This window comes from Loxodonta africana, chromosome 12 (assembly GCF_030014295.1).
Source record: "Loxodonta africana isolate mLoxAfr1 chromosome 12, mLoxAfr1.hap2, whole genome shotgun sequence".
In the NCBI taxonomy this organism is placed as follows: Eukaryota; Metazoa; Chordata; class Mammalia; order Proboscidea; family Elephantidae; genus Loxodonta; species Loxodonta africana.
The window spans coordinates 4,059,191-4,071,916 of record NC_087353.1 but is presented as its reverse complement, the minus strand read 5'-3'; the positions used below and the strand labels follow the sequence as shown (position 1 = coordinate 4,071,916).

The window sequence follows — 12,726 nt, the reverse complement described above, 5'->3', positions numbered from 1 at the left end:
ACAGAGAAAAAAAAATTTCAATAAAGGCTGTTCCACATATCAGTACAGTTGAAAAGTAATAACACAGACCTTTGCAGACAGGCTTGCTCTGATTCCATGTACTGTCTTTTGTACAATGAATAGTAGATGAAGTGACGGGTTCCATAAGATAACCAGGATTACATTGATAGCTAACAGTCTTATTGAAGGTGAAATCAGTCCCAAACTGGATGCCATTTGCCAGTGTGCCTGGATCACCACAACTTATAACTAGGAAGTGGGCAACAAAAAAGAAACACAGAAATACAAAATTATCATGAAGTGAATTAGTCGTGGCTTCTATTCAAATTACTCTCTTTGAGATGCTATTCAACGTGACTAAGCAGTGAATTATTGAAACGATAATAACCCTTGCTTGACAATTTCACTGACCCACTGTCAGGAGGCTATGTGTTTGGAACCACTTATATCTATTCTGTTGGTGATAGACTACGCTGATGCCAGCTGCTATCCCTTGTCAAATGTCCCTAATTAGGGATGGCGTGCAATCATACCATGCTGGTCCAGGACAGAGACATGGGCTGTGACCAGAGAGCAAACACTGGTGCTATTTATGTAGACTAAACGGTCTACGAAAAGAGAGAAAACATTGACTTTTTTGTCCTCAGTTTTACAATGCCCAACTCAATTGACAATTTACCTTAACTTCAAGTGTAATAAAGTAGAGAAACATCTAAAACTCTTTAATAAGTATGGTCATAATATCAAATGTACATTTTTCTTGTATTTCCTAGGGGCTAAAAAAAGTAATAAAATGCTTTTAAAAATATTTATGTGTCTCGATAGAATAGGCTTCATGATCCTATCCTCCAGTCTACCATGGCAGTGGGTTACTGACTTGTGCAGTCAGGGGCTGTGCCAGTCCAGGTCCCGTTGGCGGTGCAGTGCCGAGTCATCAGCCCTGAGGTCTTATAACCTTCCCAACAAGCATAGATGACGGAGCTGGAGAACAGTATGCCATCGCTACTGATGATCATGCCATTGGTGGGGGTGCCAGGGTTTCCACAGGACACAGCTGTTAGGGAAACAGAAGCATATGTTACACAAAGAGAGTGACCCATTAGTTAAAGGACAAACTCAAAAGAAGAGATGTTATCAATTTAATAAAAGTTTATTAAAAAAACACCAGGCATATTATCATGAAAGATGTTTAACATATTGTTCTTCTATATGGCTCATATCACTATGTTATTGATTAGTTACAAATACGAAATACATATTCATACTATCCTTTCTAAAGTACGTTACTTTAAAACAAATTAAAAGATGACATAAAGCATTAAGGGAGCCCTGGTGGTGCAGTGGTTAAGAGCTCCACTGCTAATCAAAAGGTCAGCAGTTAGAATCCACCAGATGCTCCTTGGAAACCCTACGGGGCAGCTCCACTCTGTCCTATAGGGTCGCTATGAGTTGGAATGGACTCAATGGCAACCAGTACGTATATAAAGCATTCAGAATCTAAAAATGTTTCTTTGGAATTTTACTTTTTTTAGTACTTAAATAAAATCATGATGATTTTTTTTAGAATCTATGTAATATTAGGAATTAATTATTATAATAATAATTATAATTAATAATTTAATTATTAAATATTCTAATTCTGGTGGCACAATGGCTAAGCATTCTCAGTTGCTAACCAAAAGGTGGGCAGTTAGAATCCCCCAGTCACTCCTGGAAACCCTGTGGGGCAGTTCTACTCTGTCCTATTGGGTTCCTATAGTTGGAACTGACTCAACGGCTGCAAGTATATAACATTAGCAACTCAAAAGCATCTTGCTTCATGTAATAGCTGTGTTTTGTCTATTTTTTAGTCTAGGAAAATCAGATCATATTTTAAATCACCAGAAGAATTCATTTTGGAAAATAAAGATGCCTCAGGAATATGAATGACTACAACTTTTAAACTGTTCCGTAAAATGATCTTCTCAATATTACCAAATCTAGCTGTAGCTGTGTTAATTGTCTTTGGCAGGAGTGGACTTTCTATTTCTCTCCAGATAATTGTACTGCCAGGCCCACGGCCTCAGGTAACAAGGAGCAGCAAAACGCGTCTATGCTCAGGTATCTATCTTGTGTTCTCCTTAATCAGCAAACAAAAGTATAGTTGCTTCTGGGTACTTACCAAGGTAATGGTTTCAATCTATATCTTTTTTTTTTTTTTTGGCCTTTTTAAGTCAAGACTATTTATTTACCTTAAATATTGTTATTTTTCTTCTCTAGTGCCTCCACAATAATGTACAATAGGCAAAAATATAGAGTATGACCCTTGGCAGGATTTTAATAACAAGACTGTATCATGAGATCATTTCTGAGACTGGCCAAAATGTTTGAAAATATTATTATTTAGTTGCTTCACTTTCAAATCTAGCCTTGAGAACAAAGATACATTTTTTCTTAAAAATCTGAATGAAAGGAGACTGCAGAATTTACATAGTATATAAACGTTTTTTTTTTATATGGCAAGTTAGGGTATTTCCTTTCATATTACATTGAATACTTGCACATAGAGCGAGATCTTGTCTGGCAAACACAGTGCATGTGCTGATCCTTCTCTACCTGTGTTTCTGGCAGACATAACTAAGCAATCACAACCCTCTTTCCTGATGAATCTGGGTTTGGATTTATAACCCTTTCTAATATAGGCCTTACAGCAGTTTCTTAGTTTGAATTCGAGATGTGATATTTACCAATCCAGAAACAGATGGTATCTAAGGCTCTCTAAAGCCCAAAAGTTCTATGCTGACTATGATATAAATTAGAACTTTGCAGATGGCCAAGGTTTTGGGCCATTCAAGACAATTACTCATTCATTCAACAAAGATTTCTTCATTATCTAGTAAGAGTAGTTAAGTGCACTAATAGAAGGCTTATCACAGAATAGGATTATATGTGATCCAATTCTTAATTTAACGAACTAGCAAAGGATATCCCATGTCATTATATTTTATTCAAATTATATTTATCATTAAAATCTATGTAGTAGTTATCAAAAGTCACCTATGAAGAACCAATGCTAACACTAATGAATTGATTGAAAAATTTTCAAATTAATTTATAAACAAATTTATTTTTAGGAAATTAATCTCCATCATAGTAATGCCATCCCAATACTGGGAAAGTTCTCGCAAATATTATATTCAGTAAAGCAAAATTCACGGTAAATTTTTCATTTCACTTTTGGCTAATTGGGAACATTTCACTTATGGTGATTTATGACTATGAAAATGAAAATTATAAGGCAGTGTCCACATGTCTGTTTTATATCAATTCCATAATGTCACAGGATACTAGAGAACTAAGAGTAAAACTAAAAAAGAAATTAAATGAAGAGTCACTAGAAGGGAACTCAGGTCAACCTCATGCACGACAGAACAAGGTGCTGCCTGGTCCTGGCCATCCCCACCTCAGTGCTGGCTTGGACTCCTTGTGGGACATTGGGGGATTTTCATTGGCTGATTTTTGGACTAGATTAGATTGCCAGGCCTTTTTTCCTGGTGCATGTCAGTCTGGAAGCTCTGCTGCAGCCTGTTCATCATCACAGCAACAAGCAGGCCTCTGCTAACGGGTGAGTGGTGGTTGTACATGAGGGGCGTTGACTGGGAATCGAACCCCTGTCTCCCTCATGGAAGGTGAGAATTCCACCACTGATCCACCCAGTGCTTCCTAAGATTAGACATCCTATAGGTAGTCCCTGACTTGCAACTTATTCTCGTTACAAGGAACCCCACTTACAACCTTTTTTTTTTTTTGGTACATCTTTTCACTAGTAAATGCATTGCATACAAGGCTGCAGCATGTGATTTCTGATTTTATCACTCTCTGATGTTAATTCACGGATGTAAGCCAAAAATTTTTACAGTAAAAGGACTAGCTGAGGTTTTTTCTAAACTAAATCAGGGGCTTCGGTTGCTTGAAAACATGGACCCAATGCTGATCGGTTTGCTAAAGTCGAAAGGCAGACTCGGGAAGCAGTGAGATGTTACCTCAAAATACATGAAGACAAAAAGAAAAGGATCATACGGACAGCTCTCACTGATTTTCTGACAAGAAACGCCATCCCCATTCCCAGGGATAATTCAGATGATACACAACCTTCTTCCACAGGTGGAGTTATTACTGCTACTGACAAAATGCCAACATTGTCCATCTCGTCTTCATTGTTGGAGTGAATTTTTATGATTTGTGTTATTTTTTACATATGCATGTATAAAAGTATATCTGTAGTTTCACATGTAACATTTACAACCCCCAAAGGCAAAGAAAGATTGAATTTTAAGAGATAGTGATAATAAAAGGCAATAACTAATAATGAAAACTGAAAAAAAAAAAAAAAAAAAGGTATTCAACTTACGCCAGAACCCACTGATGACAGAGTCATTGGAAGAGAACCCCCTAGTAATTCGGGGACTACCCATATGTAAAATGTCTAGTTTAACACGTGGTATATTAGGTTTTTTTTTTTTTTTTATATTAGTAGTAGTTAAAAGATACATAACAACTGATGCTATTGCTAGTTATTTCTATCATCATCTTCACATATCTACTGCTTGAGTAAGATGTTGGCTTTATTATAATTTCAGCAGAAAGAGGATTAAGAGTTACTTATTTATTTATTTATTTTTTTAATGCAATTAGTACCAGATGAACAAAAGGTCAGCAGTTCGAATCCGCCAGGCGCTCCTTGGAAACTCTCTGGGGCAGTTCTACCCTGTCCTGTAGGGTCGCTGTGAGTCGGAATCGATTCAACGGCACTGGGTTAAACATGATTTAAAGTGATGGATATATAAGTATAAATAGGATAAGTATAAATACCCTTTGATATTTAAAAGATTTTTCTTTTGTGATTTATTAACTCCTCCTCATTTCTACAATGTATTGAAATTTCCCATCAGGATCTAATGTTTTTAATAAATTCAGATGAGGTGAGAGATGCTGGACAGAACATATGAAGTCATGGAAAATCTTTTTTTGAAATGTAAATGATATTGGTATTACATTTTTTTCCTACACAGATAACATCTGCCCAAAGATTTATACCTATCATAGCAAGTGAGGAACACGATATTTACAAATTCTCCAAAAACATGTTTCAAATTTTTGCTCGTGTGTATGTTTAGCCTGCCCATCATTTGTTCCTTTAGTGGGTACAATGTGGTTTGGATTTCTCAGCTTCCCATCATTTCTGTGATTGAACAATGCAGTTTTGGAGGGAGTCAATTTTGTGAGACATGTCATATCTGAGAAATATTTTTAGAATTTTGGCAACATTTTAGCAACGTTATCTTTTTTTCTCTACATAGCTTTTAACAGTCAAGTTGCTGAGCATTTTGCCAGAAACTCTTTAATTTCTTTCTTTACAAAAACTAAATGCTGTTTAAAAATACTTTGTATTGTCTAAATTGAGTATATTATGAAGTGGAATCCAATTAAGCTCCCTTATTGAAATAAATGAATTTATTTATACTTTGTGGAAATAGAATGCATGGTGGTGTATTATTACAGCCTAAAAGGTATAGGATTTCCACGGAAAAACATTGCCCTTTCTCAACTGTTTTAATTCTTTCCACCTTTTTAATTTGCCAAACCGAAGTGCTTGAGGTAAACAATACAGGACGTACCGTTCCAGATAATCTAGCATCTCAGTTCTCTCGGTGTGTGATAAAGTCTGCACTCTGATTACCTCTAGGAAATCTACACAAGTCTTCAGTCACTAACTTATCCATACCCATCCCCTATTACAATTATTGAGGGCCTAGTGTTAAGATTTATATTAACTTGATGGTCAAGAGGCAATAAATAGGAAAGGATTAAAATTTTATTTTATGTAGCTTATATATATATATATAACAGATCATTCATATGTGATTTTCTATTTATATGACATATATAAAATATTAGAAAGTTGCAAATTCACAGCCAATGAGCTACTAGTTTTTCATAATGTATCCACGGCATCTTTACTGTTATGATGGGGGGTGTCCTTCCGTTTTCTATGTCTCTCATATATTACACTCAAGTATGTTTAAACTCAAATAGCATAGAGAATGCAACCTCAGACCCCTCTGCAATATCGTGCTCTGCCCGATGGCCACTGGTCAATCAGAAGTGACAAGTGAATTAAAACCTATTTGTCATCAAGGGTTTAAGGCATGAAGACACCACCCTGAAGAATGTCCTGTAAGTCTTTTACACTGCTCCCTAACCTAATTTATTTGGTGTCAGGAATCATAAAACTTTGTACGAAATCACACGTAGATCATTATCAGGAAAAGATTAAGGAAAAAATCAGGTTGTAAATGTTCAAAGGCTAAGGACAAGAGTCATATGGTCTTTTAGAACAGCCAAGATATCTCCATATACCCAGGAATGATTTTCAATGATGCTCTAGTTAGTTAGTTTTAGACTTATATATTTTGAATATATATATATATATATTTTTTTTTTACTTGACCAAATAGTCTAAATCTCTAGGATTTCTAAGGAATAATTTAGAATAAATTCTATGGTCTTGACTTTAAATCTTGAATTTTTTTTTTTTTTAAGGGAATGCACTTACCTTCACACACAGGCTGCAGTCCTGACCATGAACCATTAAGCAAACATGTTCGCTCAGGAGAGCCCCTCAGCTGGTAGCCCATTTCACAGGAAAAACGGAGAAGGCTCTTTGTCTTAAATTCATCCCCAAGCCTGGAGCCATGTGCTGGGGTCCCTGGATCACCACAAAATCCAGGATTATTTCCTATTGAACATAAACACACATAACAGTATACAACTTTGTTAGACTTGTTTAAATTAGAATTGTTATGTTTAAAAGTTATTTAAATGTATATATACATGGAATAAGGCTCTACAGCCTTCGGGCATTTTTTTTTTAAGTCTTTTTTTTTTATTGTGGTAAAATATATACAACAAAAAGTTTGCTGTTTTGACCAGTCTTGAGTGTACAGTTCAGTAACATTGATCACAGTCATCATGCTGCACAATGATCACCACTATCTACTGCCCCCAGATTTTATCCCCCCAAACAGAAACCTAGGACCTGTTGAGAAATAACTCCCCACCCTCCCCTCTCCCCATCTTCTGGTACCCTCTGATGAACTTTTCTCTATGCATTTCCTAGTCGAGATATTTCATGTTAAGTGGAATCATCCACCATTCGTCCTTTTGAGTCTGACTTATCTTAGTTTAATGTTTTCAAGGTTCATCTATGTTGTAGCCCATATAGAACTTCATTTCTCTTTATGGCTGAATAATACCTTCTGACATTCTTATACAAAAGATCTTCTGTTATAGCACAAATTTGGAAGAACTCAAGAAATTGCTCATGCATAATTAAAACCAACATGTTGTTGTTTTTGTTAGGTGTCCTTGAGTCAGTTCTGACTTATAGTGACCCTATGTACAACAGAACGAATGACTGCCTGGTCCTGCACCATCCTCACAATCGTTGCTATGTTTTAGCCCATTGTTGTAGCCACTGTGCCAATCCATCTCATTGAGGGTCTTCCTCTTTTTCCCTAACCCTCTACTTTATACCAAGCATGATGTCCTTCTCCCGAGACTGATTCCTCCTGATAACATGTCCAAAGTATGTAAGATGAAGTCTTGTCATCCTAGCTTCTAAGGAGCACTCTGGCTGTGCTTCTTCCAAGACAGATTTGTTTGTTCTTTTGGCAGTCATAGAATATTCAGTATTAATTGCTAACACCATAATTCAAATATGTCAGTTCTTCTCAGTCTTCCTTATTCACTGTCCAGCTTTCACATGCATATGAGGCAACTGAATATACTGTGGCTGGATCAAGTACACTTTAGTCCTCAAAGTGACATCTTTCCTTTTTAATACTTTAAAGAGGTCTTTTGCAGTAAATGTGCCCAATGCAATATGTCATTTAATTTCTTGACTGCTGCTTCTGTGGGCATTGATTATAGATCCAAGTAAAATGAGATCCTTGACAATTTCAATATTTCCTCCAAAATCAAAATAAACTATTTAAATGTGGTTATGAGAATAAAGGATATTCTTTTGTAAATAAATAAACAAAGCACTGGGGATGATGAACACAAGAAATGTTTACTAGAAAGGTAGGTATGGATAGCAAAAGGAAGATAAGGGTTAAGGTATATTGAGGATATAAAAAATCTAATGATTTCTCAATCTAATACTTCTCAATTATGTCTGGAATTGTTGGATAACTGGATTTCATTTATTTAAAAAAATCATGGAAGAATCAATACTATTTTTTTTTCCAAAGGTGATAAATGTGATTATTTCTTTAAAGAGACAGAAATCATGTGAAAGAATTGAGAGGATGTCTGGTAGACGAACACAGAGCAAATAGGGACACACTGAAGCCAAGGTAAGCCAACTTTGTGGCTAGGGTATAAACAAACTCCCAAGATTCCTTGAGAAGACAATTTAAACTGATGGGTGTTTGATGATGAAAATGATAATGATAATATGTAATAATGGCATATTTGGCTGGAAATGGAATAAGTCAAATAAACATATTTATACATTTCAAATAACTGTATAGTTCCTCTACCTGTACAGTGGGGCAGTGTTCCACTCCAGTGACTGTCTTCTTGGCAAACTCTAGTGTTGTTGCCTATAAGACTCCGGCTTCCTTTGCATGAGTAGTGAACTACGGTTCCGTATGTGAACAGCTCTCCAGTTAGGATAGCATTGGCAGGAACCCCTGGATGTCCACATGATATTGCTTAAGGGGAAAAAAGTGAAAGATGAGTACATCATTCCTGTTGAACTGCTTTGCATTGGTGAGTCTCACACACAGACACTCATACAAAATTACCTATGAATGAAAAACACAGAAATACACTGACACATCCCTATAGGTGCCTGGAGATGAGCAATATCAATTTCCAGAAGAATACATTCCCCTCCCTGAATAGTCAGGTAATGCTGAAGATAAGGAAAGATTCTGTCCATGTAGACATGTTGGACCTTAAGGTAGTTTTGCTTAAGGTAGAAATTTACATTTAAGTTTTCAAAGAGAAAGCAATACTGCCAATTTTTTTTTTTCCATTTACCCTTAAGTATATACCAAATGGGCAATAGTATAAGAATATCTGCAAAAGTAATTTATGGATCCATCCAAACTGTTCCCATTCTTTCTTCAGTTAATATTAGAATCTTACACTTTACGAGGGGCCAAGACTTTGTCAAATGTGCTTACTCTTTGAGTTTATACATCTAGGAAGACTATTGAAACAACTTTTCTTCAAATAGTTGGTAGACTAATTTTTAAGTAAAATAATAATAAACCACTGGTTAAGTTTTTCCTTCAGTTATTGTATAATTTTAGCATTTCCATTTATTTCATGAAAAGTATAATAAATCAGGCCCACAATCTATTTAGAAATTATCCTTCAAAAAGACAAATTCCAGAACCCGATTAACACGGGATAGTGAAGATTTCTCTCTCCCTGTTCATAAGGTCCTAAACTAGGTTTAACAATGGATATATTTTTGTGCTACGTGCAAACAGCTAACTAGACTGAGAGTACCAAGGAACTACTCAAAGGCCACTGATTCAACATCCTAGAGTAATTCCATTTGGTCACTAGCAACCCAGAAGTGATTATCAACCAGAGAGTCTGATTTAAAAGGCTGAATGGCATTACCCACCCCCTGAGTCACATAAGCTCTTACTGTCTTTTTATACTGACATCCATTCCTATCTTGGAGAACAAGATTGTGTCTATATAGAGTCCTAAAAAGAAGTCCACTGGACTTGACTCAGTGAAAAGGTTGACGAATGACCATTTCCAGGTGAAATAAAAGGAGAAATTAAAAAATCAGTGAAACGATATAAAAGTAAAAATAGAGATGAAGCTTAGCTGATAGTGGATGTAAAATCAAAATACTCCTCTGAGATCTTTCTAGTCCCACATTCATGGTAATTCCAATTATTAATGGCAATGACTGGTGGGAACTAGCCACCTAGGAAAATGAGAGTCAGTTAAAACCCGATTCCTGGGAACTGTGAAACAAGTTAAATTAGCACCACTGCAAAAACTAATGGAAGTCTCACATTTAAAAGACATGTTTTGAAAAACAAACAAAAAAACCTAATTTATGTGAAAAAAATCCCAAGTGGGGAGGCATAGAAAACCAGAATTCAGATATGATTTGATGAAGGCTGTAATACATTTATGAATGAATTTTCTTTGTCACATAAGCTTAGCATTAGTTTTTGGAAGTTATCACTTTCTTTCTCCATGAAAATTTATTGCAGTTCTGTAGTTAGAATTTAAGACAAGTCTCAATATAGATCGGCAGGTATGAAGGCAACTCACCAGCAGGAAAAAAAATTCTCCAGGGTTAATGAAAGTGTACGTAACAATGTTAAATTAACATTGGAAATTACAATAGGAAAAAATGGATTTTTTAAAAAATAAATTCAATTACAATGCTAATGTCATTCTCCTCTGTTTTTATGCACATCAAATGTACAGTAAAAGATAAGATTTGATTTAAAAAAAAATTGCTTTATCTCAGCCTGGCTTTACAAAGACAAAGAGAGTACACTTTTCCCAACATTTTCTGGCTATATTTTAAAAGGGTGATTCTTTTTGAGCTAAAAGACAATTTCTTTTTTGAGACAAAGAAAGTAAGATTTTAGGTATTTGAGTAAAATAATGTATTCTTGTTAATAATCTACATGGTATAAAATATACTGATAATAAAGCATTGAGGAGGACCATATTAACGTATAATTTGGTCCTCTTTTGAATAATGTGTCCTCCGCTGATTTAACTGTATGTTTGAAAAGGAAATTATTATCAAGACACTATCTTTTTTTAATCATAGTCTATAGTGATTGACTGGCACAAGACTGCTCATGAGACTCCCTTTAGGTCACTCAGAATACTCCACCCTTCTAGCCACGGATGCTAGGTCTATGGCTGGAGACTCTATTTAAGCTGGGCCTATCAGAGCCCCCTGCCAATATTTCTGAACTTGGGACCAGAAAGAGTGAACCTGGGAGATGTTTGGCGTTAGGTCAACGGCAGCCCTGTTTGAACTGTGTGGAAGAAGCCTATGTGCTAGACTGAATAAGGTAGACCAGCAGTAATAAGGAGAGATGAAAGAAAGAATGACTCTAAGTGGTGTCCAATAACATCGGTCCATTTGACTCTGAGGCCAGGCCCCCCACATTCCCCCAGATATGTGAGCATCCCAGTGCTTCTCCTCCCTTCCCTCCAAACTTACACCAACTGAGTTGGAGCTCTTGTTTTCTGGCCAATCTATCTAAAGGTATTTCAGGGACTAATAAAATTTGCAGTGGGAGGGGACGAGAGAATAAAAAATATTTAGCTTTTTGAATACATGAAAACAGATGGTTTCATCGGCGATGTTGTTATAGGGTTTTATGGCACAAAAATCCAAAATGATCCACACTTACCCAAACACTTGGGTAAAGAACGATCCCATAAGCCATTTGCCATGCAGGTTAAGGCAGATGACCCCAACAAGTAAAACCCCTTCTTGCAGTGATACATGATACTGATTCCGTATTCAAAACTCTCGGGGAAATTCTGTTGCCCCTGACGAATGGCGTTTTCCACAAAGCCTGGATCTGAACAGTTCACCACTGGAAAATAAAACATTTTGTGTATCATTTAGATGCAGCTATAAATTATAAACAAAGCGTGTCACAAAACAAGGGCAAAATCTTCACCATCTGAGAATGTTCATAAAATGGAAATTATTAATATCTGAGGCATATCATGAGATCCCACTCCCTTGATGAACTCTCCTTATTGCTTTGGGTCATTATACTTCAAATACTGTCAAGCTTACAAATTTATCGGCTACCATAGCAATTTTAACAACGCAAGGCTAATTTCCTTCAATTATTTCTTAATCGTACGTTTCTTTGATGTAAAGGCTAAAATTAATTTTCATGGTTAAGTCTTTATGTTATAAAAATGCTGAAGATAGCTTAAATACTTTTGTTCCCATGTAATATTTAGGACAGTATGTAACACAGGAGTCACTTTTTCCCCCTGCAAGTGCTAATGCTTCAATACATGGGTCTAAAGGAATTTCTGTTACATGGCCAATGCAGATAAAAATGACAATTATCCCACGGACACTGAAGGGAAATGTAAATCAAGCCAGCCTCTGATTGAAGTCTGTCCCCTTTAGAAACAGTCCCAGAGTGAGACAGTCTGCTGTGGTGTGCGGGACACGCTCCGGTCAATCTGAATGGCACTCTATTAGCCAGAAAGCCTGTGGCATCTGCGAAGGGATTAGCAATGTGCTCTTCCAGGTGCAGAGGAGAAGAAAGAGCCCCGATTATCTCACGCTCTGACCCACCACGCCAATGAATGACGCAGCTGCTATGGAGGCTGCCCTCTTTCCAGATATTTTTGGCTCAGAAAGGGGTTGTGCTACTAATCCTCAGGCAGCGGCTGCAAGTCCTGGGTCACAAAGGCTGAAGGCAAGTCCCTTGGCCAATCTTTGCATCTGATTTCTTCTCTATAATAAGAGGAACATACAGTGTAGAATAAAGGATTTTTAAGGTCCCTTTTAGTGCTATAGAATAATATCCTATGATTTACAAAACAGCCCTGAGTTTGTAGAGCAAAGTCTCTAGCTATTTTGGATCCACACAAACACATTTATGGAGTACTGGCAGATATTTTTAAGGATCTGTA

At 36.4% G+C, this 12,726-nt stretch overlaps 1 protein-coding gene across 1 annotated transcript in view; it reads right to left on the bottom strand.

Annotated features, from left to right (window-relative positions):
* The window catches only part of CSMD1 (CUB and Sushi multiple domains 1), a 1,768,974-nt gene that overhangs the window by 35,817 nt on the left and 1,720,431 nt on the right, over nt 1-12,726 (bottom strand). Inside the window, exons 56-60 of the mRNA XM_064294928.1 lie at nt 11,469-11,657; nt 8,586-8,759; nt 6,596-6,778; nt 878-1,054; nt 70-249 (exon numbers count right to left, since the gene is read on the bottom strand). Of these exons, the coding sequence (XP_064150998.1) occupies nt 70-249; nt 878-1,054; nt 6,596-6,778; nt 8,586-8,759; nt 11,469-11,657 (903 nt within the window). The remainder of the gene's footprint in view (nt 1-69; nt 250-877; nt 1,055-6,595; nt 6,779-8,585; nt 8,760-11,468; nt 11,658-12,726) is intronic.